The sequence below is a fragment of the Crocuta crocuta genome, unplaced genomic scaffold, assembly GCF_008692635.1.
Source record: "Crocuta crocuta isolate KB4526 unplaced genomic scaffold, BGI_CrCroc_1.0 scaffold279, whole genome shotgun sequence".
In the NCBI taxonomy this organism is placed as follows: Eukaryota; Metazoa; Chordata; class Mammalia; order Carnivora; family Hyaenidae; genus Crocuta; species Crocuta crocuta.
In genome coordinates, this window is record NW_027551570.1 from 6,335,193 (window position 1) to 6,358,459 (window position 23,267).

The 23,267-nt window shown below is 44.1% G+C and overlaps 2 protein-coding genes across 3 annotated transcripts in view; one reads left to right on the forward strand and one right to left on the reverse strand.

The window, feature by feature from the left end:
* Positions 1 to 11,520, forward strand: part of SH3BP5 (SH3 domain binding protein 5) — a 78,347-nt gene extending 66,827 nt beyond the window's left edge. Inside the window, exons 5-9 of the mRNA XM_077750913.1 lie at positions 4,023 to 4,153; positions 5,363 to 5,405; positions 6,077 to 6,296; positions 9,315 to 9,575; positions 10,046 to 11,520. Of these exons, the coding sequence (XP_077607039.1) occupies positions 4,023 to 4,153; positions 5,363 to 5,405; positions 6,077 to 6,296; positions 9,315 to 9,575; positions 10,046 to 10,248 (858 nt within the window). The 3' untranslated portion in view covers positions 10,249 to 11,520. The remainder of the gene's footprint in view (positions 1 to 4,022; positions 4,154 to 5,362; positions 5,406 to 6,076; positions 6,297 to 9,314; positions 9,576 to 10,045) is intronic.
* Positions 11,521 to 13,492: 1,972 nt separating this feature from the next.
* CAPN7 (calpain 7) overlaps positions 13,493 to 23,267 on the reverse strand; it is a 42,010-nt gene continuing 32,235 nt past the window's right edge. The window contains exons 17-21 of one of the 2 annotated variants that reach the window (XM_077750911.1): positions 23,073 to 23,218; positions 22,213 to 22,275; positions 16,788 to 16,918; positions 14,681 to 14,773; positions 13,493 to 14,587 (exon numbers count right to left, since the gene is read on the reverse strand). In XM_077750911.1, the coding sequence (XP_077607037.1) occupies positions 14,443 to 14,587; positions 14,681 to 14,773; positions 16,788 to 16,918; positions 22,213 to 22,275; positions 23,073 to 23,218 (578 nt within the window). In that variant the 3' untranslated portion in view covers positions 13,493 to 14,442. The remainder of the gene's footprint in view (positions 14,588 to 14,680; positions 14,774 to 16,787; positions 16,919 to 22,212; positions 22,276 to 23,072; positions 23,219 to 23,267) is intronic. The other variant, XM_077750912.1, reaches the window with a different exon arrangement.

A 23,267-nucleotide genomic window follows, 5' to 3' on the forward strand; every position in this document is an offset into this window, starting at 1 on the left:
CGTGGGCCGCCCCCCCCCCCCCCAGCGACGTGGGCCCCCTTGCCAGGGACGCAGCAGAATCAGAACCAGCCTGAACGAGCCGTCTGAGGTTCTGAGGACAACGGGAAACCGCCTTCCCTGGGGAGGGGAGAACCCTGATCTTTGCTCTGGGACATCGGGGGTGGTGGAGCACGGGTGGAACGCTTCGGGTTTGAAGAGGAATTGAGGAAAGCTGGGACATGGGCCATGAGGGGCCAGGCCAGGGAGATGTCTTCCAGCCAGTGCAGGTGGTTCTGTGCCCGGTCCAGCCGGCACGCCTGCTCAGTGCCCATCGGGGTCCACAGCACGGTTCCAGCTGTTTGAGCAGCTGCGTGTCCCTGTGAGCAGGGTCCCTAGGACCATTGGGACCCAGCTGCCTGCCTGCCCTGGGGGCACTCCCGGACTCCCAGACCACACCTGTCTCTGTCCTGCTGACCTAGGAGGAGGGGCAGTTCTTGGGCATTCGGGACAGACCCTGAGGTGAACACAGCCAGAAGGTCATCTCCAGGACTGGGCCCTCTCTGGGGAGACGGTTCTCAACTATCCTGAGAGTCCAAGACTCTTCCTGTTGAACAGTTACTTCCTTCAGGAACCTTCCATCTCCAGCAGAGGAGGCGGGAAGCCCAGCACTGCCTGTCTTCCTTTCTTGAGTCCTGCATGCGCATCCCAGTGGGGGTGGCACACGGGGCTTGGGGATGTGTGGGAGGCAGGGAAGGACTGCTGCCCGTGCTGACCCCCTTTCAGCCAGCCTTGCTTCCTCCCTTCATATCCTTTACCCCCGCTGCCCGCCCTGAAGATATCTCTCAAGTGTCACCTCTGCGCTGCCGTGGCCCTCCTGACAGCCCAGACCCCATGCTGCCCTGAACGCTGGCCACTGCTGCTGGACATGTCTAGACCTGCTGGGCTGTGGGCCTGAGGTCTGGTGTGCAGTGTGCCCTGTGCGCACGGCAGGTGTGTGAGTGCTGTGTGCAGCTCTGAATGCAGTGTGAGTGGAAGCTGGGGCCGGTCTGTGCAGAGGTTAGACTCAGGACCAAGTAACTATCAACCCAGGCTTGGAGGAGGGCAGGGGTGGCCCCGGGAAGCCCAGGGTGATGGTGGCGTGCACCCCAGTTTGAGTTGCACCTGCCTTTTGGGTTGCTCAGCCCAACCCGCGGTGGCCTTAAGGCCCCGAGGGACTTAGTTGTTTCTTTCGTGGCTCACCCGTGTTCCCTGTGGCTTCAGCCTTCCTAGAAGAGCCCTGTACCTGTGCTGCCCTGCGCTCCCTTTCCCCACCACTGCAGACCTCTCATGCCTCATGCTGGGCTCCAGATGCGGGTGCTCCTTGGTTACCATGCGGGTAACTTTCTCCCTGGAGGCGGAAAGATGAGTTCGGGGTTGGGGGAGGGGTCTCTTCCAAGAGCTATGGGTTGTGTGTCTGTGGGGGTGCAGACACAGCCTAGTACGTGGTAGGGGTGAGGCAGGGGACACTGACACGCCTCCTCCTCAGTCTTCACTGGCAGTGTTGCCAAGTGCTTGGGGCTTTCTGAGTGTTTAATTTCAGGTAGACTTGGCTGTGTTTTGCAGACGAGGGGCCGAGATAGACGAGGGCCTGTGTGCAGCTGGTGTGGGTCCTGCTTCTTGTGGGGACTTTTCCCATTCTGTAGCCACAAATCCCAGCTCTTATGAATTGGTCTATTTAAAATGCTTTCACCCATTCCTTTAAGAGGAGCCCTGTATCACATCCGGGGCAATGGAACAGTTCTCCACCGGTACGAGTCTTCATCTGCCCGATAAACTTGGGGTTTGAGTCCTCTTGAAGGTCACACTGGTAAATCCTTAGTGCTTTCCGTTTAAGACAAGGCTGAAGAGTTACTGCTGTCTCCCTGAGTGCCCAAGTGTGGGATAGTTTTTGCGCCCTTCACTTCAAAATTGTGAAATCTTTGGTGTTTGAAGCAGAGGGAAAGGGGTTTCTTAGCCTCTTGGGCTTGGTTGAGGTCATTTTAGGAAGCATGTCACCTCCTGCCCACTTAGCTTGGTTCCTCATACTTCCCTTCGTTGACGTGGTTTTAATTCTGTTGTTTACAAGTATCTCAAGCATTGAAGCCTTTGCTAAGATACGTATATTTTTAAAAAGAAAAGCATAACTGATAAAGTGTTCAAAATTTTCTTTAACTCCCTAATTAAGGGGGACACTAATTAGATGTTACAGTGATTTCAAAGGAGAATTTTAAAAAAAACGCATCAGGAATGCTGAAATGAATTTACAAACAGGCAAAATTGGTCAACATTACAGGGCAATCAGTAATCAGATCCATCTCCACTGGGACATAATTCATCTTCATTTCTAGGGAGAAGAATCATTTACATTACTATTAGTTGTGACAATGTACAGGGTTGTAAAATAGCTCCAAGGTTGTGAAAGCCCAAGATCCCTGCAAGAGAGGACCCCCAGTAGTTTTTTATGCTCATTTGAGTCTTTCATAATTTTTTTTTTTTTTTTTAAAGTTTATTTTTCGAGAGAGAGTAAGCGAGCACAAGTAGGGTAAGGGCAGACAGAGGGGGATAGAGAGAGAATTCCAGGCAGGCTCTGCACTGTCTGCAGCCAGTGCGGGGCTTGAACTCATGAACTGTGACGTCATGACCTGAGCTGAAATCAAGAGTCAGACACTTAACCAACTGAGCTACCCAGGTGCCCCCAAAATCCTTCTTATAAGTAAGTGTATAAACAGACTCTCTCAGGGCTTACTGGCCACTGACAGGAGGAGGTGGTAGGGCGTCAGCAGCCTCAAGTTAAAGGCATGGTGGTGCCTCCCTAAAATTGTCCTCCTGGGGTCTGAGGGAGTGGACCCATGACTTGAGGGCCCTCTGGGCTCTTCTCTGATGCCGTTTGGGTAAAAAAATAAGTGTGGGCCTATAGCCTGACCTTGACCCTGCCTCCAGTTGACTTTGTTTTTAATTTTTTAATGTTTATTTATTTTTGAGAGAGAGAGAGAGCACAGCAGAGGAGGGGCAGAGAGAAAGGGAGACAGAACCTGAAGCAGGTTCCAGGCTCTGATCTGTCAGCACAGAGCCTAACACGGGGCTCGAACTCACAAACCGGGAGATCATGACCTGACCCAAAGTCGGTCAATTAACTGACTGAGCCATCCCTGCGCACCCCTCCAGTTGACTTTATAGCACATGTGTGAGCTCAGGAAGATGGAATAGAACTGGTGAGCTGGGCACGTGGCCTCAGCTGCCTTTCGTTTCCTTCATCCTCTCTCCTCCAGGCAGGCCTTGTTCTGATTTCCATGTGTTAGGGAATGCGCCTTCCAGCCACCTTGTTATTGGCCATTGATGGCCCCTGATTGTTGGCTTTTAAAACTCATTTTTATCAACAGGCTCAACAAAATGTTCCCTCTGGAATTTCCTGCCAGGATGCTCACTGGTCTCCTGGTCACGAATGTCTGTGAACCTCAAAATATGATATGAATGACTTGATACTAATTTGTTTAAATGTAAAGTTTGACCCTTCTGGGTCCTGGATTCCTTAGTGTCCATTGGCTGCTGCAGGCTATTTGGGAAAGGGCCGACAAGCTGAGATCGTGATTGCCTTGCTATTCTGAGGCGGTCATTCCTGGTTGTGCTAGGTGTCCCCATTCCTTGACATCTCTGTGGTGCTACTGGCCCATTTGCATCAGCCTGTCCCAAGGCAGGAGCCCAGAAGCCCATGGTGACTACTTAGTGCTAGGAGGTCAGAGCATGAGGAAGTGGCCATTGAGTCATAGAATGTTTCATTTTTCTCTGATCTTTGTTTGTCCTTGTTTTCTTTCCCAGTCATTGCCACAGCCAGTTTGGCTGTTTAATCTCACCTGAGGAGGCTTTTCCAAAACAGATTAATAGAGAAAAGTGACCCTCTTCTATTTGGAATTTAGTTTAATCTTAGTCTGTCCACTAAATCCCTCAAGGAATATTTTTAAAAATGATATAAGCAATACTCCAACAGAGGACTGTCTGGCTAGGCTGACATCGGCTGTCGTTTGAAGGTCATGGAGGCGGAGCAGACCAAGACGAGGAGTGAGCTGGTGCACAAGGAGACCGCGGCCAGGTACAACGCGGCCATGGGCCGCATGCGGCAGCTGGAGAAGAAACTCAAGAGAGCCATCAACAAGTCCAAGTGAGTCGGGCCGTGTGTGATTGTCCTCATGCATCGTGTCCACCTTTCATGTGCTATGTTCTCAGGGACCTGCCTCATCAGAGCCTCCTGCCTAAGGCTGTGTCTGCCCCCCAGGTTCTATATAACCCCCAGAGGCGGGAAGTGCGGCTCCAGGCACGACCGACTTGGGAGACAGAGAAAAAGCAATTTCAAAAGCAAACTGTTGTGTGGCTCGTTGGCTGGGGCTTGGGGCTGGCCTTTGGGAAACCCTGATTGTGCCCTTGGCTCTGTGGTAGCCATTGTGGACGAGCTTAGTCCTTCATTTTACCAGTCGACATATTGGGGATGAGCTGTGTGGACCAAGAGCTTATGAAATGACACAAGACTGGTTTTAATGGGGGTTTTTGCAAACTTCTCTCACTACTTCTCCTATATGTTTTTATGTAGTAATGATCTTGGGGACGTGCCCCCTGCTTCAGTCACAGTTGCCGGGCCTCCAAGCAAAAGCGCTTTGTAGCAGGTGAACAGCTGGAGAAAAAAGCGCTGGTCTTCTCTTAATGCTCAGACACCGAAGTTCCTAAAAAGTTCCTAAAAAAGTTCTTTTGATCCAGAGTGTGGGGACTAGTAGAATGTTGGCATTTGTCCTCTCTCTTGCCCATTACCTGGCCAGGTCTGCAGACCGTCTGATACCTCTGGTTCTGCACAGAATCCAAGAGGACCAGTCTGTCACGCCATTGTTTCGGTGAGGGAGGGATGGCGCTTCTCCGTTCCCTGAGTGACCTCAGCAGAGAAGGGTGTGTGATGAGGCAGTCCCCTCTCCAGCCCCATCTAGTCTTCATTCTCAAGGGAGTCAACCCCCTTAGGAGAAGGGATCCGGGCTGCCTCAGCTGCTGGGCACACCCTGTGTGGTCCTGAACAACCTCGTGGAGAGGGAAGCGAGCCAGGGTCCAAGGGCCCCAGGATGAGTGTTCAGGAGTGTGGGTTCCGCAGGTCTCGAGGCGGCCCTTTGGTTAGCTCCGCCCCGGTGAGCCCAGCAGCTCTGACTGGCACGTGTCCCCACCTGGCTCCAGAGCCGGGTGTGTCCTCTTCATCTGATGGCCTCATCAGGGTTTGCTAACCCCTGGACGGGTGGCCTGCCAGCTACGGCGAATGCCTCCTATCCACCCTGTGCTGTCTGCGGTGGCCATCGTATTCTGTTACTCTTACGGCTGTCCTTTGTGTCTTCCACAGGCCTTATTTTGAACTCAAGGCAAAGTACTACGTGCAGCTTGAGGTACGTGTGGCCCTCTGGCTTTGCGGTTGATGGGAGTTTTCTGCACTCAAAGTCCCACTTTTTGTGGTAGCGGGCTTTCAATGGCACGTTTGCCACAAGAGGACAGTGGGCAGAGACAACGTTTTTGACTGAGCGTTCAGTCCTCAAAATGGTCTTTGTTGGGTCTTCAGTGGTCTCTGAAGTTCTCTTAGTCTGCCGTTCAGCCACTTTCTGTATCGTGCTGTGGCGGTGGCTCTCAGTGGCTCCTCTGCCCAGCAGCATCAGCATCCCCTGGGAGGTGCGAATTCCCCGAGCCCCACCCCAGATCTACTGAATTGGAAACGGTAGGTGGAGCCCAGCCAGAGGAGTCTTAGAAAGGCCACCAGGGGATTCAGAGGCAAGCTCAAGTTTGAGAACCACAGTACAAGGGCTGGGATGTGTGTTTGACACCCACTATCGTTACTCTGATGGGGTTTATTCTGTCAGTGGTAGTTTCTGGTTATTAGCTGGGGTTTGTCACCGGCATGCGAGCTGGGGCTGGTGTGTGGAGAGAAAATCAGCTCAGCAGTCACGTCTTAAGAAAGTCGGTGGAGTGGAGTGCTGGGCAGAGAATGTGCTTGAACCTTGACCTTGATCCCCCAAAGCCAGTAGGGGTTGCCTCCACTCACTGAGCCTCCTGTCCTCCTGACCAGCAACTGAAGAAGACTGTGGACGACCTGCAGGCCAAACTGGCTCTGGCGAAAGGCGAGTACAAGACGGCCCTGAAGAACCTGGAGATGATCTCGGACGAGATCCACGAGCGGCGGCGCTCCAGCGCCATGGGGCCTCGGGGCTGTGGTGTGGGGGCCGAGGGCAGCAGCACGTCTGTGGAGGACCTGTCAGGGAGCAAGCCTGAGCCAGATGCCGTTTCCGGTGAGTTGGGGGCTCATGCACATCTGCGAGATGACGCAGCCCGTGTGGTCTGCTTCCAGGGCCATCTCGCCATCGTGGAAGGGCCTGAGAGTTGGGCACGCCTGAGGGCTATTTCTGGCGGCTTCCCATGTTTTGGAACTCTGTGTTCATCAGGGCGCTACTGAGTGTTCCTCAGAGTCAGGATTCTGTGGTGCGTAAGTCCAGAAAAGGCTACATGTCCATCCCTGACATTCAGAGTACATATTAGAACATTTAGGGCTCTGAGAAGTATGGCAGGAAAGAGGAGTTGCCTAAGAACAGGGACCATGCAGTAAGATTCAATTCCAATCCTGGCTTCCCCAGAACACATGATGTGGGCAAGGGCTTAACTATAGGTTTCTTTACCTGTAAACCGGAGACTATGAGTATCTGCTCTCCACTGTGTAGAGGGGAGGTCAGCATTAAATGAAATAATGCTGGCACCCAGTAAGCCGTCTGAAAATGGTGGCTCTCACTGGTGTCTAACTGTGAAGACCTTTGTTTCCCAGGGGCATTCCTTGGGAAACTGATACAGAAGTTTCCTGTGCCCCCCGCCCCCCACTGTATCATTTTATTTCTTTTCATCGTAATAAATGTACTCTTTAATCCCCATCCCTCCCACCCACCTCCCCTCTGGTAACCATCAGTTCTCTATAGTTAAGTCTGTTTCTTGGTTTGTCTCTTTTTTCCTTTGTTTTGTTTCTTAAATTCCATATATGACTGAAATCATATGGTGTTTGTCTTTCTCTGACTTATTAGCATTATATTCTTGACCTACATCCATGTTGTTGCAAATGGCCAGATTTCAGTCTTTTTGATGGTTGAATAATAATCCACTGCATGCGCGTGCACACACACGTGTGTCTTTGTGTATTACCACATCTTCTTTATCCATTTTTCAGTCCATGGACACTTGGGCTCTTTCTGTAATTTGGCTATTGTCGATAATGCTGTAAACATCAGGGTGCATGTGTCTGTTCAAATCAGTTTTTTGTGTCCTTTGGGTAAATACCTAGTAGTATGATTGCTGGGTTGTAGGGTGGTTCTATTTTTTTGTTTGTTTGTTTTATTTATTTCTAGGAGAGAGAGAGAGAGAGAGAGAGATAGCATGAGCAGGGGAGGGTCAGAGAGAGAGGGAGTCACAGACTGAAACAGGCTCCAGGCTCCGAGCTGGTAGTCGGCACAGAGCCTGACGCGGGGCCCGAACCCACGAACCGCGAGATCATGACCTAAGCGAAAGTCGGACGCTTAACCGACTAAGCCCCCCGGGCGCCCCGGGTGGTTCTGTTTTTAACCTTTTGAGGGACCTCCATACTGTTCTCCACAGCGGCTGCACCAGTTTGCATTCCTACGAGCAGTGCACTTTTTCTCCTCCTTGCCAACACTTGTTTCTTGAGTTTTGATTTTAGCCCTTCTGACATGTGTGAGGTAATGTTCTCATTGGACTTTTGATTTGCATTTCCCTGATGTTGAGTGGCACTGAGCATCTTTTCATGTGTCTGTTGGCCATCTGTGTGTTTTCTTTGAAGAAATGTCTGTTCGTGTTTTCTGCCCATTTTTAAATTAGATTGTTTTCTGGGTGTTGAGTTGTACCAGTTCTTCATTTTTGGAAACTAACCCTTTTTAAGATATGTTATTTGCAAATATCTTCCCCCCATTCAGTAGGTTGCCATTTAGTTTTGTTGTTTCTTTCATTGTACAGAAGCTTTTAATTTTGAACTAATCCTACTAGCTTATTTTTGCTTTTATTTTCCTTGCCTCAGGAGACTTATCTAGAAAAATGTTGCTATGGCCAATGTCAGACATTAGTGCCTGTGGTCTTTTCTAGGATATTTATGGTTTTAGGTCTCACATGTAGGTCTTTAATCCATTTTGTGTTTATTTTTGTGTAGGATGTAAGAAAACGGTCTAGTTCTCCCTCTGTTAATTAAGAAGCCCTTTCCAGATTGTCTTTAAACACTATCTTTCTTTCCTTGTCTGTGAAATCATTCCTCTTGGTGCTCCCCGAAGGTTTCCCTCTTCAGGAGTTTTTAAATTCAGTCTACAAATGTTTAAGTGCCAGGCCCAAAGGAAAGGAAAGGAAACTAAAATTTAAGTAAAGGGTCAGTGATGTCTGAGGTACTCTAAAACCCATTCTTTCATACAGAGAGGAAGACAAAGCTCAGAGAGGTTAAGTAACCTGACCAAGGCAACGAAGCAAGTAGTGGAAACAGGATCCGAATTCAGATGGGAGCCTGTTTTCTATTCTCAACATTACAGTGCTTCTCACTTATGGTAGTCCTCTAGGGGATGCTACCAAGGCTGTTTCTAAAGATGAGGGAGGAGGGAAGAGTAGAACAGGAAAGCTCTAGTAACAGGATTGTGTGTCGGCTGAGGGGGAAATAAAGAATGACCTGTCTGAGCCTCGGTTATTCCAGTCCACAAGATGAGTGAGGCACGAGCCACAGGGTATTCATTGTAAAGGAATTTTGTTCTTTTGCAGCAGATGGTGATATAGCTAGCGAGGCTCTGAGTTTGTCTTTTATGCAAGAAGTTACCTGGAAGATCCACAAAATCCCGAGACACTCCACACAGGACTGTTTCTTCTAGCAGCTCCTGCTTCCCCCGTGTGGAAGAACGCTGTTACGTCTGACTGCCTTTGTTCAGTATGCGTCATGAGGCGCCAGCTCTCTTCATGTGTACGTGTGGCTCTGAGTGGGGGCCAGGGGTGGAGAAAAGGCCCTGATCCCTGGCTGCGTTCATCTTCCACCTTTAGGTAGTGTCTTTAGGTAGCAGACACTGACTTCCAGGGCAGGAGCTAGCAAGTTACTGTAAGGACACGGATTATCCCTCCAAGTTGTTTTACAGCCTGCAGGCTCGGGAGGACGCACGCGGTGGCGAGGCCTCGGCAGGCCCCTTGCCGTGTGGCGCTGCTGGCCGGCGGCGGCCACTTCTGGAGGTGTCCAGGGAGCCGGGCTGCTGTCAGGCAGAGCCCGTGACTGGTGTCCTCTCTCCTCCTAGTGGCCTCCGAGGCCTTTGAAGACGACAGCTGCAGCAACTTTGTGTCTGAAGATGACTCAGAAACGCAGTCTGTGTCCAGCTTTAGTTCGGGACCGGCGAGCCCGTCAGAGATGCCGGACCAGTTCCCTGCGGTCGTGAGGCCTGGCAGCCTGGATCTGCCCAGCCCCGTGTCTCTGTCAGAGTTCGGGATGATGTTTCCGGTGCTGGGCCCTCGCAGCGAATGCAGCGGGGCCTCCTCCCCGGAATGTGAGGTAGAACGAGGTGAGTCACCGCTGTCTCGCCAGCGGTGCCCATGCCGGACGACTCCCTGCCTCGGCAGCCGGCTCTGCACCGTCCTCGGGGACCCCCACCCAGTGCTGTGGTACGGGGCTCGGGGACTGTGCTGCTGGGCCGTCAACATGGATCCCGGAGGTTCCAGCTGCTGTTCTGGGGCACAGGCCCCGCTCCCGAGCACTGCTTCAGAACGCACGTTGGGTTCTGTGTCTGTCCTCACAGCCGACCTCTTGACAAACACAGGCTAGAGAGGTTTGTTTTCCAGCTGTCAGATGAGTGTGACATGTCATCTCTAAAGATAACACATAAAATGCCTTGAGCAAGAGAAGCAGATAGAGGACGCTCTGTGACAGGCACAGTTGGGCCGCACCAGGAGATCCCAGAGGGCGGAGTTGGCTTGGGCCCAGGTGACTCTTAGAATTGTCTGTACTCACTTAATAACCTTTACGTTTCTGTAGGAGACAGGGCAGAAGGGGCGGAGAATAAAACAAGTGACAAAGCCAACAACAATCGCGGTCTCAGCAACAGCAGCGGCAAGAGCCAAAGCAGCGGCGCCCGCGAGGGCCAGGCCTTGGAGAACAGGATGAAGCAGCTCTCCCTCCAGTGCTCCAAGGGAAGAGACGGGATTATTGCTGACATAAAAATGGTGCAGATTGGCTGACCCATCCAGAGCCCTGGCCCAAGTGCACATCAGTATTTATACCTGAAGCTGTATGGAGAACATTGTGCCAATAATCATTTAATATATGCCAAATCTTAAGCGTTTACTCTTAACTGCACTAATGAAGTTGTGACCTTGAGGGCTGAAGAGTTTTCTTCTGGGAAAGCGCCCTTGGGCTGGTTTTTCAGAGCAGAGGCGTTGTTGCGGTGGACTGTGACCAGGGTCACAGCCCTTGCGGAATATTAACCTGTGACGGTGGTATGGAAGCAATAACTAGTTCCTGTGAAAGAACCAGAGGCAGGAAAGGGGCTGGGAAGCTGAGCCGACCCGGGGCCAACAGCCTGCTTCTCTTTCCCTTCTCTTACCCTCCCGCTGGGAAAATGGAGATGGTCTCTCCTTATCCCAGGGGGCCTAAATGAAAACACACAAGAACAAAACTCACATCTTCAGAACACACCTTTTTGACCCAGCAAAGGCTTAAAAAGAAAAAAAGAAAACCCGAGAACGCGATTCCTTTTCACCACCTCTGGTATTCAGAAGGGGCTTTTACAAAAGCATATATGCTGGGATGCCCATTAGAAACGTTTTCTAAAAAGGTTGCCATGAACTGCACTTTTTGGGGTGGGAAAGGTGAATGCCAACGTGGGGATGGGAGGGATGGAGGGTAGCAGGGACATACCACAGAAGGCGGTTTGTGGCTGTGGGAGAGAAGAGTCTGTAGCATAAACCTTATCCTTCCTGCCAGCCAAGGGACTTAATTCTTAAGAGAAGTGCATGTGAAGAATGGTTGCCATTGTTATATCTAGACTGACAAGGTGTCAATTTCTCTGTAGGTTGTGACTTTAAAAATAAATTATTTAAGGGTTATGCTGCATTAGTATTTCTTAGAGGGAACTGTTCCTTAAAAGATAGGAAAGGAAGTAGGCATGTGTTGGCACAGGCTGTTAAATAGAAGCAATGAAGTCTGTTATGCTAATAGTAGTGTTAAGATTGCTTTTCTTTAATGTTTTCATGGTTACACATATTTAGAGCACTGTATTTTATTTGTCCTTTTTTTGTTAAGAAAACTTAGCATTTCTAAAGGGAAAAACAAACCCATTTCAAGTTGTCTGTGAATTTCTACACAGCTTGTCTATTTTAGTCATTTGTAAATCTCTTCATACTGTAGTGTCTTCTCCTTTTTTAATGACTGATCCAGTATCCTAATTCCGAGGTTATTTTGTACTTGTCTTAATTCCTTTGAATGTAATAAAAATGGCTTCAGAAAATGTTTATCTTTCTGTGTCTTCAAAGAAACCCCGTGTTGCCCGTATCAACCATTCTAAGCAACCTGCTTGCCCCGAGGGGCACAGAACGCAGATGGCCATCCATCCTCCCTCACTTCCGGTTAAGGTCCCGGGACCTAATAAAGCCCGGATTACCAAGGTGTGAGTAGGAATTCTCCGTGGGCTGCTGCTAACGCTGAGCAGTAAGGAGACACAGCACTGGGGAAAAAGAAAGGTGATGGTGGTGGGGAAACGCATCTCCATCTCTGCCACACTGGGATCTCCTGGGAAGCTTAAAAAATACTGCTCTCTGGTCTTAACCCTAGAAAGCGGTATTCTTAATTTGGGGTACACCTGGGTATTGAACTTTTATAAAGCTCCCCCAGGGGATTCTAATGAGCATCTAGCTGAGAATCAGACTTTCCTATGTTGGTCCAGCCACTAGTCTGCCATGTCTGTAGCACCTTGTGTGGAGCTCTAGTCTAGAATTCGGTAGTGTATTAAATTGTTCATACGTAGGTCTTGGATTTTTGAAGGCAGAGTTCAGGTCTTATTTCAGTTTGCACTCTGTACAATGTAGAGTAAAACCTTGGATTGTGAGTAACTAACTAACTAACTTGTTCTGTGAATGTTCTGCAAGATGAGCGAACATTTCTAATGAATTTTAACTTGATTAAATGAGCGATGTCTTGCAGTAGGAGTAGTACGTGATGCCGAATGTCAAGACAACAACTGAGCCAATGGTGGTTCTCTCTCTGCGGGATTGGGGGTGATCGTCTCCCATGCTGTGTCTCAGGCATGGTGTTTGGCAGAAGTCAGTGACTTTTCAGAACATTCAGAGGTGCCTACTACCACTGGCACTAGTGTATTTTTTGTCACTTCAAAGCACCTATGGGACGGTCCTTTGCTTTTCTTTACAAGGGTAAGCTTAGGAATCCTTTGCTTCATTCTAGGTCAGGCTGCCTGCAGATACAGACCTTTCCTCTGCTGCCTTATTGCCAGTTACATGAAATACAGTAGATGACGAGAGATAATACTGTAGTCAACATCCATGCAAACGTATACAATGGCCCCCATGCAGAAAAAGGTTGAAAAGAAAAGGGGTAAGGAGGAGGAGATGATTACGGTAGAAGTTAAGTCATTGAGAAGTACGAACAAGGTAAGTGAGCGGCCAAAATTCAAGATTTTAGAAGTCTACGTCTGCTTCTTGTCTGCTGAGGAGAAAAAAAAAAAAATCCCTCACTTCAAATGAGATTAGGGAGATATGTAAAATGTGGAAACTGCAAAATTTTGTAGAAAAGCACCACTCGAATAAGGCTGTAGCGGTGCAAGTGATGAATCTATTTAACAAGGCAATGCCACATCTCCATGAAATCCTTAAAAGGAGGCAAAAGCAAGTGTCATTGGATGCGTCCCTTGCTGCACAAAAAGAAAAAAGAATCCATTGAGCCAATAGATAGCAGTGATCCATTTTAGTGAAAGTCATCCTACACAATCACCACCCACCTCGTCTACATCACACCAGCCAGAAAGGTTTCAAAGGTAAGTGCAGATTTTTTCTTTATATTTGGTATTTCATTATTTTGTATTAAGCTATATAAACATTTTTATAGGACTATTTTTGGTTTGTGGAATGAATCACCTGAGTTTCCATTATTTCTTACGGGGAAATTCACTTTGAGGTACAAGTGCTCTGGATTACAAGCATGTTTCCAGAATGAAGTATGCTCACAAATCAAGGTTTTACTGTACTGAATATAAAAGGTTCCAATCACGTGTTTAAAATCTACTTGATGCTATAAATTTTTCTTTAAAGAGCTACAGAAAATTAATCCACCTAAAACTGAAAGCACAAAATAGTTACCAAAGTGTAATTGCTGTGCTGAATATGAAACAGATTTTTTGAAGCATGAATCCTCATTTAGATGGAATGTACTAGATGAAGTCCTCTAATAATTTCTCTAGGTTAAACTATGCAGTTTCCATAAGTATAAAGATTTTATTTCAATTAAAGGAAGTAGAAATACAAAATAAGTTGTGACAATTATAAAGCAGAGACCGTGAAAACTTCCACCTTATTTTCAGGTGTTTAAAACCTTGAGCATTATTTCTGCTCCCGATGGGTTTTTCTGTAAACTGGGAATTCATACACAGCAGTAGTATCTTGGAAGTTGCTCCAAGTGCAATTTCAATTACTATATATTAAACTGTCAATTGTATTTTTTTCAGTGTCACCATAAGAACAATTTAAGATTACTACCTTCAGTCAGCCTGATAAGAAATAAGCATTCCAATAATGAATTTATCTCAATTCTCTTCACATGAATTAATGGAGGACAGGTACCTAAGTTCAATAACCTTCATTGTTAACTAAGTTAAAATACTTCTTAAAGCTTTATTCTTTCATAACATCTGGGCCACAAGCATTGAAAGTCATAATACAGAATTAAAATCTGTTATGGCGACATGATTCATTTGGTAATTAGTTGCCCAAGATGTAGAGTCACAACACAAGCAAGTTTAACTTACAACATGCTCTGCGCCAAAAGATAAATATAAATATTTCGGGACTCTGTCAGCCTGCTGTTCTACCACGTGAGTGGATACGTCCTGTCCCTCCTAGCTGGTCACAGCTCTTTCAGCACAGGCATCTCACAGTGCTGAGTCTAACCTTTAGTCATCGGCACGTGCTTTTATACGAGGTGGCCCTTCAATGCAAACCAACTCCTTATACACACCAAACCACAGAACTAGGACTTCTAAGCGATTTAGGGTAATTCTGACTATATACAATTCTAAACACTGTGACCCAAGCACCAGATCCCACTGTGACATTTTTAGAGATTTAATTCTATTCTGAGGATTTCTGTCCTCATCCGAACAGTTGATGTTTGTTAAGTACAAAATCCAGTAAATGCTGAAATCCTCATCATTGAAGTTGTGTTGTCTTGATAGGGATAACACTATTGAAGTCCAAGAAAAAAGGTCCTTCTTGTTTAGGCAAAAAAGTACTAGGAATGATATTGTAGATCCCAGCAGGTATATTTTCTAATTCCAGGTAGCAAAACCCACACCTATATGCAAGGTAAATGAGAAGTAAGTTTTACTTTACTTTTTATTGCATTATCTTCCTTACAAATTAGATGCAATCAAAATGCCAACATTACCTATAGTCACCGCTTGATTTCCTCTGAAAGCCATGGGGACCAGGATCTCCCACCACGGAAACTGTTACAACCTCAAATCCAACACTATATTGCCTGGCAACAACAACAACAACAACAACAACCACAAAAAACACCAGTTACTACTTAATAGTAGTATCAAATACATACCTAGAAATAAAGCACAGGAAAAAACACCAGTTAGTACTTAATAGTAGTATCAAATACATACCTAGAAATAAAGCACAGGTGTATTATTAAATCAAGCACACGCTTTCTAAGCTTTAGGAGGAGGAAACCACTCTGAAAGGCATACTATTTTTACTCTTAATTATACAAAACATCATTTATATTTCTAAACTGAAGCTATGGAGATTAATATTAAACTTACTTTAGAAGAAACTTTTTACCACAGGCTCTCAATTTACCACTGTGAAATTTCAATGATAAAATAGTCTTTGTATGCAGAAAAAGTGGAAGGAAAGAGAAAGCCCTGAAATAAAACCTAAATTTACAAAAGTAATAAGCATACGAAAGGCATGAAATTCCAAATCAGTAAAGACAGGAACGATTATTTATTTAGATGGTGATGAGATGACAAATTTAGGGGGAAAAAAACTGTCAAATTGTATTCACATCAAATATGCACTCTATGTAGATGTTAACAGTAATCCCTAAAAGAACTAGAAAAATACGGTAAAAATTTGATATTGGGGTGAGATTTCCTGCCCATAGCAAAATAAACCAGAAGAGATGGGTTTTACTTTAAAATGAAAATTTTTCTCTATGAAGAAAAAAAATCTGGGAAAAATACTTGCAAATTATCCTTATTCATGCTTACAATTAAGAAAAATGGGCAAAAGATAAGAACAGGCAAAGGAAAAAATACACACTATCAAACACTTTATCAACAAATTAAATACAAAAGGGCAACTGAATACCTTAACTCACCTATCAAACTGTAGAAAAAGAGCTTAACCACATGTAAAGGATTAGGAGTTTTTTCAACAGTTTGTAAAAAGAAAAAAGTCTAGTTTTATTTAGAAATAAGTACTATTTTTATACTGTGTGTTTTAAACCTTTTTAAGTTGAAAAACAGAACACAATGTACACAGAATACAGTGCGTACAAGTAACCTGTAAATGAACACACACACAGGCTTCCACTATGTAGAGACCCTCTTGGCACCACAGAAACCCCTCTACACTCCTTTCCATTACAAATCCCGTCCCCACAAAGCTAACATTTAACACTTTCTTGCCTTTTTTTTAAAAAAAAAGTACAACTGACATACATTATATCAATTTCAGGTGTGCATCAGTGGTTCGACAGTTCTCATCCTCACCAGGGTCACTAGTCACCACATGTAACAACAATACCGTATTCTCTGTGTTGTACTTTGCATCCTTCTGACTTATTTATTTTATAACTGAAAGTTTGTGCCCCTTAATCCCCTTCACATATTTCACCCAATCTCCAACCCCCTCCTTTCTTGCTTTTATACAGTCAGATAACCCAAGTGTGCCTCTTTCAATAGTTTCGTTTCGCCTGCTCCTGACTTCACAGAACTGGACTCAGATAGTTGACATTCTGTTATGTGTGGCTTCTGCTCAGCATTGTTTTTAAGACTTCGCCATCATGTTGTGGGTGGTTGTAATTTATTTTCATTGTCATTCTATTATCTTCAGTGCCCCTGATGAACACTTGACTGGTTACAAATGGTTGGATCTTGTAATGGCTTATTAGCCATTTGGGACCATTCCTCTTATGTCATTCCTATTCGAGTTATTTTTTTTAAACTGGATTTTTTTATTAATGTAGCATATTTATAAATCTTTCTATGTGCTCTTTGTGTCTTGGTTAAGAAATTTTGCTTTATCCTGTAGTCATTAAGATAGATTTTACGTGAGAAAGCTAATGACGTTTTTAGCACACGGATACTCTATTTCAGCACGTTTGCTCAACACACCATCCTTTCCCTACTCCTCTGCAATGCCATCTTTTTGATTAATCAAGTACCTGTTCATGCATAGGTTTCAAAACCCTACTCTGTCCCACTAAACTCATTTTTAAGAAGATATTAATTTAAGAAGGTTACTTAATCACAAACCTTGGTCCTCTTAGCTCAATGAGTAATGGCCCGGTCTTTTCTACATGAAACTGGTAGATGGGGTTATTTTTGTGAGTTTCCTGGAAATTTCCACATCCTCCAGCACTCTGACCACTCCACTTTCCATTAATCTAATAAAACAAAGTTTCTGTATTAATAAAACTTCTCATTCTCCAGTTCTACTTTAAAGACTTTAGAAAGGGAATGACGTTGCCAAGCTGACAACAAAGGTTCCTCGTAGTTTGCTCCCACTGATAAGGACAACAGCAGCTATTTAAGAACAGGGCACCACTGAAAGAATCCTAAACATGGGGGTGAAGCTGCAGCACCCCCTGCACCACAGAGACCAGGACAGACTGCCTTACAAGGAGAAGAGAAATAGACCCATGTGGAGGCCACGGTCTCAAGGCCAGCACAGCGTGGACAGGTCTCCCCTGAGTCTCCAATCCCTCCAGTGGCCAAGCAGTGTCCCCCAGTACTGTGGACTGCTCTGCAGAAGCCCCTGCTCTGATCTCACACCAGGAGGACTGCAGGGGAATCTGCAGCAGAGGAGGGGGTGGAGCTTGCAAAAACCAGTACATGGACCTTGGCAGACTGAATTCATACCTGCAGCGTCCAAGTAGTAATCTGCTCATCTCCAGAATCAAGTCCGGGGCACACTGTGACCAGGGAACGTGGAAAGGTGCAGATCCGCCTGATTTGGACGCTCAAACGAGTTTTGCCAGCCCTATAGCCTGGTTTGCCCAAACCCACTCAAGGAGCGGAGTCACAGCTCCAATGCTGTAGAGAATGCCTTCCAGCCTGATCTGATCAGAAGGGCTGGTGACAACTCCTGGATGCTGTGCACTCTAATGGCGCTTTAGCCAAGTGGTAGGCAGAACCGACAGCTGTGAGAGCAAAGCCAGAGGCCTTGTTTGGTTATGGAACTTGGTGTAGAGGTTGGCTTGTGTTAAGACCACAAAGAGCTGCATCTCCTGCTGAGCCCAGGCATCATCACTGTCTATAACCTTCAGGCTGTCTAACTAGGGAATCTAACTGGAGCACATGGAAGCTGCCTAACCCCATACCCCTGCTCACAGAGTCACCTGAACAAAGCACAGCTTGTGGCTTGCCCATCTGCAAAGGAAAACTGGGGGCCCTCTCTAGCCTAGGGAATTCAGTGCACATCCTGGCCTGATTCGGGTCCCCATATGATAAGCTGCACAATGCCTGGGTCCTGGCCTGTTGTCTAGCCAAAGCAGGGAAATGAATTCAGAACTGTTAAAATCTACTACTGATTATAGTAGTCCCCAGGTAGTAAGTAAACTTGACCCAGAGATCTAGGCAGCTGTGCAGCCACTTCCACAGCCTCATCGGGGAAGGGACCGAGCCAGCAGTCCTACCCAACTGTTCGCAGCTAGTGGCCCAACGACCATCCCTGTCCTCAGAGGTCTAACAGCTGCTCTGCCCAAAAACAGACCATCATAGTGGGCCCCAATCTGCCAAAGGACAATACCAGCAGACACACCCAGAAACCTAAACTAAGCTAACTGGTAGAAAACTGTCCCTGCCCAAGCAAAGCTGTAAAAGTCTGCTAGAGGAGCCTTGATTACTCAAATGTGAATATTCACAAACATAAGAAATCAAGAACCACAAAAAAGCAGGTAAATAGGACATCACTAGAAAAACTAATAATGTTCCAATAACCCTAAGAAAAAGGAGATCTATGAACGGTCAAATAATGGACAATAATCTTTAAGAAGTTTAATGAACTATTAGAAAACAAATGATAGTAAGAAAACAATAAGTTTGACAAGGAAATCACAATCATCCAAAAAAAAAAAGCACCAAACAAATCTTAGAGTTGAAAAATACAGTAATAATACAGTAATTGAAGAAATAAATAGAGAGTTTCAAAGGCAGACTCAATAGTGCTGATGAAAGAATCAATGATCTACAGCATAGGACATTGGAAACTACCCAGTCAGAGGAACAAAAAGAAAAAATAACAATAAAGAGTGAAGTAAGCCTATAGGAACTACAGGACACAATGAAAAGAAACAATATTTGCACTACATAAATTCTAGAAAGAGAAGAGAAAGTATATTTAAAGCAAAACCTTCCCAAACCCTAGGGCAAGAGAGGAATATCCAGGTCCATGAGGCCCAAGTACTCCAAAGAGGTGAAACCAAACTGGGCTACACCAAACACATTATTAATTAAACTGTCAAAAGTCAAGGACAGCAAATGAAAAGAGAGAAGTTACATACAAGGACCTTCTGTAATAATCCTGGCATTATCTCTCAACAGACACTTTTTAGGCTAGGACAGAACAGGATGACATATTTCAAATACTAAAAGAGGGTAGCAATCAACCAAGAATTCTATACCTGGCGAAGCTATCCATTAGAAATGGAGGGATAATGGGTTTCCTAAACAAAAGCCGAGGGAGTTCATTACCCCTAGATCTGCCTTATAAGAAATGCTGAAGAGAGTTAAGTACGAGTAAAAGAATGCTAATATCATAAAAAAAATGAAAAGATAGTGTAAATCCCACTGGTAATGGTAAATATACAGTCAGAAAGTCTGGAATATGGTGATAGGTGATGCATAATTCACTTACCACTGCAGTTTAAAAGTTAAAAAAAAACTTTTGATACTACATAAACTTTTGATGCAGTATCAAAAAAATCGTGTAAATTGTACCAGCAATAACCTAAAATGTGAAGGGGAGAAGTATAAAACTCTGAATTCCACTGAGGTTATTAAGTCGTTATCAGTTTAAAATAAATTATTCTAAGTTTCAGATACTTTATGTATGCCTCATGGTGACAGTAAGGAAAAATCCTGTAGTAATTACACAAAAGAACCCAATAAAGAAGTCAAAGCATACTTATTTTATACTAAAAGACTTCAAAACACGAAAAAAAGACAAGAGGATAGGAAATAAGGAAGAATGGATCTATAAAGCAACCAGAAACAATAAAATGACAAAAGTCCTTACCTATCAACAATTACTGTAAATATAAGCATTAAATTTTCCAAAATAGACACAGAATGGGGCGCCTGGGTGGCTCAGTCAGTTAAGCACCTGACACTTGATTTTGGCTAGGGTTGTGATCTGTTAGTGGGATCAAGCCCCACATCAGGCCCCACTGACAGTGTGGAACCTGCTTAGGATTCTCTCCCTCCTTCTCTGCTGCTCCCAAGCTCCTACATCCTCCCCCTCTCTCAAACATTTAAAAAAAACAAAAAAAAAAAAATAAGGAAGATCCCAAATAACCTTACTCTATGCCTTAAGGAACTAGAAAAAGAACAAGCTGAGCCCAAAGTTAGTGGAAGCAAGGAAATAATAAAGATCAGAGCAAAAATAAATGAAACAGATAACAGAAAAACAAAACAGATGAATAAAATTTGTTCTTTGAAAACATAAAACTGACAAACCCTTAACTAGACTAAACAAGAAAAAAAGGACCCAAATCAATAAAATTATAAATGAAAAAGGCTACATTACAACTGATAACACAGAAATTCAAAGGCTCAGAAGAGGACACCTATATGCTAACAAACTAGACAACCAAGAAGAAATAGAAAATCTGAACACACCAACTACTAGTAAGGAGACTGAATCTGTAATCTAATGACCAATGAAAAAAAAGCCCAGGACCAGATGACTTCACTGGTGAATTTTACCAAACATATAAAGAAGAATTATATCAATCCTTCTCAAGCTCTTCCAAAAAAATCAGAGAGAGCACTCCCAAACTCATTTTACGAGGCCAGCATTATCGGGATACCAGCAACAAGAAAGGACACTACTGGAAAAGAAATCTACAGGCTAATATATCCCTGATGAATACAGGTATAAACAATTTTTCTTAAGTTTATTTATTTTGAGAGAGCACAAGTAGGGGAGGGGCAGAGAGAGAGGGAGAGAGAAAATCCAAAGCAGATTCCATGCTGCCAGCACAGAGCCCAACATGGGGCTCAAACTCATGAACCGGTGAGATTATGACCTGAGTCGAGATTAAGAGATCACAACTGAGCCACCCAGGAGCCCCCCCCCAGATATAAACATTTTCAACAAAATACTTAGCAAATTGAATTCCACTGCACATTAAAAGGATCATTCACCACAATTAAGTGGGGTTTATTCCCAGGGATGCAAGGATGGTTCAGCATATGCTAATCAGCCAATGTGAGATGTCATAACAGAACTAAAGAAAATCTTCTAACCATCCCAACAGATGCAGAAAAAGCATTTGACAAAATTCAACAGCCATTCATAATAGAAACTCTTCAAGAAATGAGCCATAGACGGAACACATCTCAACATAATAAAAGCCATATATGACAAGCTCACAATTAACATACTAAATGGTGAAAAACTGAAAGCTCCTCTAAGATCAGGAACAAGACACGGATATCTGCTCTCACCATTCCTATTCAATATAATTCTGGAAGTCCTAGCTAGAGCAACTGGGGAAGAAAAAGAAAATGTATTAGAATTGAAAAGGAAGAAGTAAAATGGTCTCTATTTCCAGATGATATATTTTTACATATAGCAAACTCTAAAGACTCAACCAAAAACTTGTTAGATCTAATCAACAAATTCAGTAAAGCTGCAGGATAAAAATTAACATACAGAATATTAGTAGCATTTCTGTTAATGAATTTTCTGAAAAAAGCTGATCCCATTTACAGTAACATCAAAACCAGATCCTCAGAAATAAATTTAAGGAGGAAAGAGCTCTCATCTGAAAACATTCTATCTAATAAAAGAAATTAAAGATGAGACAATAAATCAAAAGGTATCCTATGTTCATGGACTGAAAGAATACTATTAAAATGTCAATACCACCAAAAGCCATTTATAAATTCAATGCAATCCCTATCAGAACTCTAAAGACTTTTTTTTTAATACAAACAGAAAAAAACACTCCTAAAATTTACATAAAACCACAAAAGACCCTGAATAGCCAAAGAAATCCCAAGAAAGAACAAAGCAGGAGATCTCAAACTTCCTGATTTCAAGCTATACTATAAAGCTATAGTTATCAAAACAATCCCCAACATATTTGGTCAATTAATATTTGACTAGGGAGCCAAGAATTCTTCCTCAAATCTTCCCAACACATCTAGCACACTCTGCAAAACCAGTCTCAAACTCTACTTTCATCATCTACATGATGAACCCTTCCCTAATGACCAAAGTTTGCATAATCTTTCTTTGAACTCCAGTTCTTCCCACAGAATCACTAAATGTTGTTCACTAAAGATATCATATTCCAACCCAAACTGCAGGCCACTTACATTTCCCTTGGGTTACTATCAAGGCCAGAATGTTTAATTGTCAAATGTGAAGAATAAAGTGAGAAAAGGAGAAAAAGGCAAAGGAATTCTAAGATTTTTCTGAGATTATGACCCAGAGAAAGAATTCTCTTACCTGTTTTGATAAGGTGTATGGTGAAGGAATCTTTGAAAAAGTAAAGCTGCAGGCTGAATATACCTAAATTAAAAAAAAAAAAAAATTGAAAAAATAAATTTAAAAACATTTTGTACTGATAAAAGTATATACTTACAAAAATACCAAAACGATAAAAGAATATATTGGAAGACTGAAAAATTAGGAGGCACACATAAAAGTCATGATTCTGTACACAGCCTAGTTATCAAGTCAAGTTTAATGAACTGGGAACTGAGCAGCTGGGGTTCTTGTCCTGGCTTTCCGTGTGTGTGACTCAGGGCAATTTCCCTAGGCCTTGGTTTCTGCATGTGAAGAGTAAAGGGGTGGAAGCAGTTCCCCAGTGTCCCTTTCATCACTAAAAATCTATTCAAACTGAGCTCCCTTACTGATGTGGGGGGGAAAAACCTATGATGCAGAACAAAATTATAGCAACCTTCCCAGCTACATGAGAACAGTATATTTATAAGCAATTGATTCCCTTTCACTAAGTTCAAAGTCATGTTTTTTGTCAATGAAAGTATTATAGAGGCTAAAGAAGTTCTTAACTGCTTGCTCTGAAATAGAATTTATTAGTCCAACATACCACATTATCTCAGGACGAAACTATTATTTTGAAAACTAAAATGTTCATTCAAAATAAAAACATCACTTTTCAAAAGCATTACTTTCTGCAGGAAGCATCATAATTTAATACTGAATTGATATACAGATAAACACACAAATTTATAGAGGACAATTTTCAGATATATAGTTTTTCTATAGCTAATCTCATTTATGAAGCTGAGCATATTATGTACGTTTTATTACCGTGTTCTGCCACTGTATGTTGGTTTACTCACCCGGACAGTGTAATGGATTGTATTCTGTTTTTCATACTGAGAAACCACTAATGTAAAGGTATGGGTCCCAGGCGTGGTCAGCTTTATCTTAGTCAAATAATGAGGGCTGTTAATTCGAATGCCATCAATGTATGGAGGTGGGTCACCTACAAATAAGTAGGTTTACAGAAAAGGACACTTTAGTTTCTGCAGTTT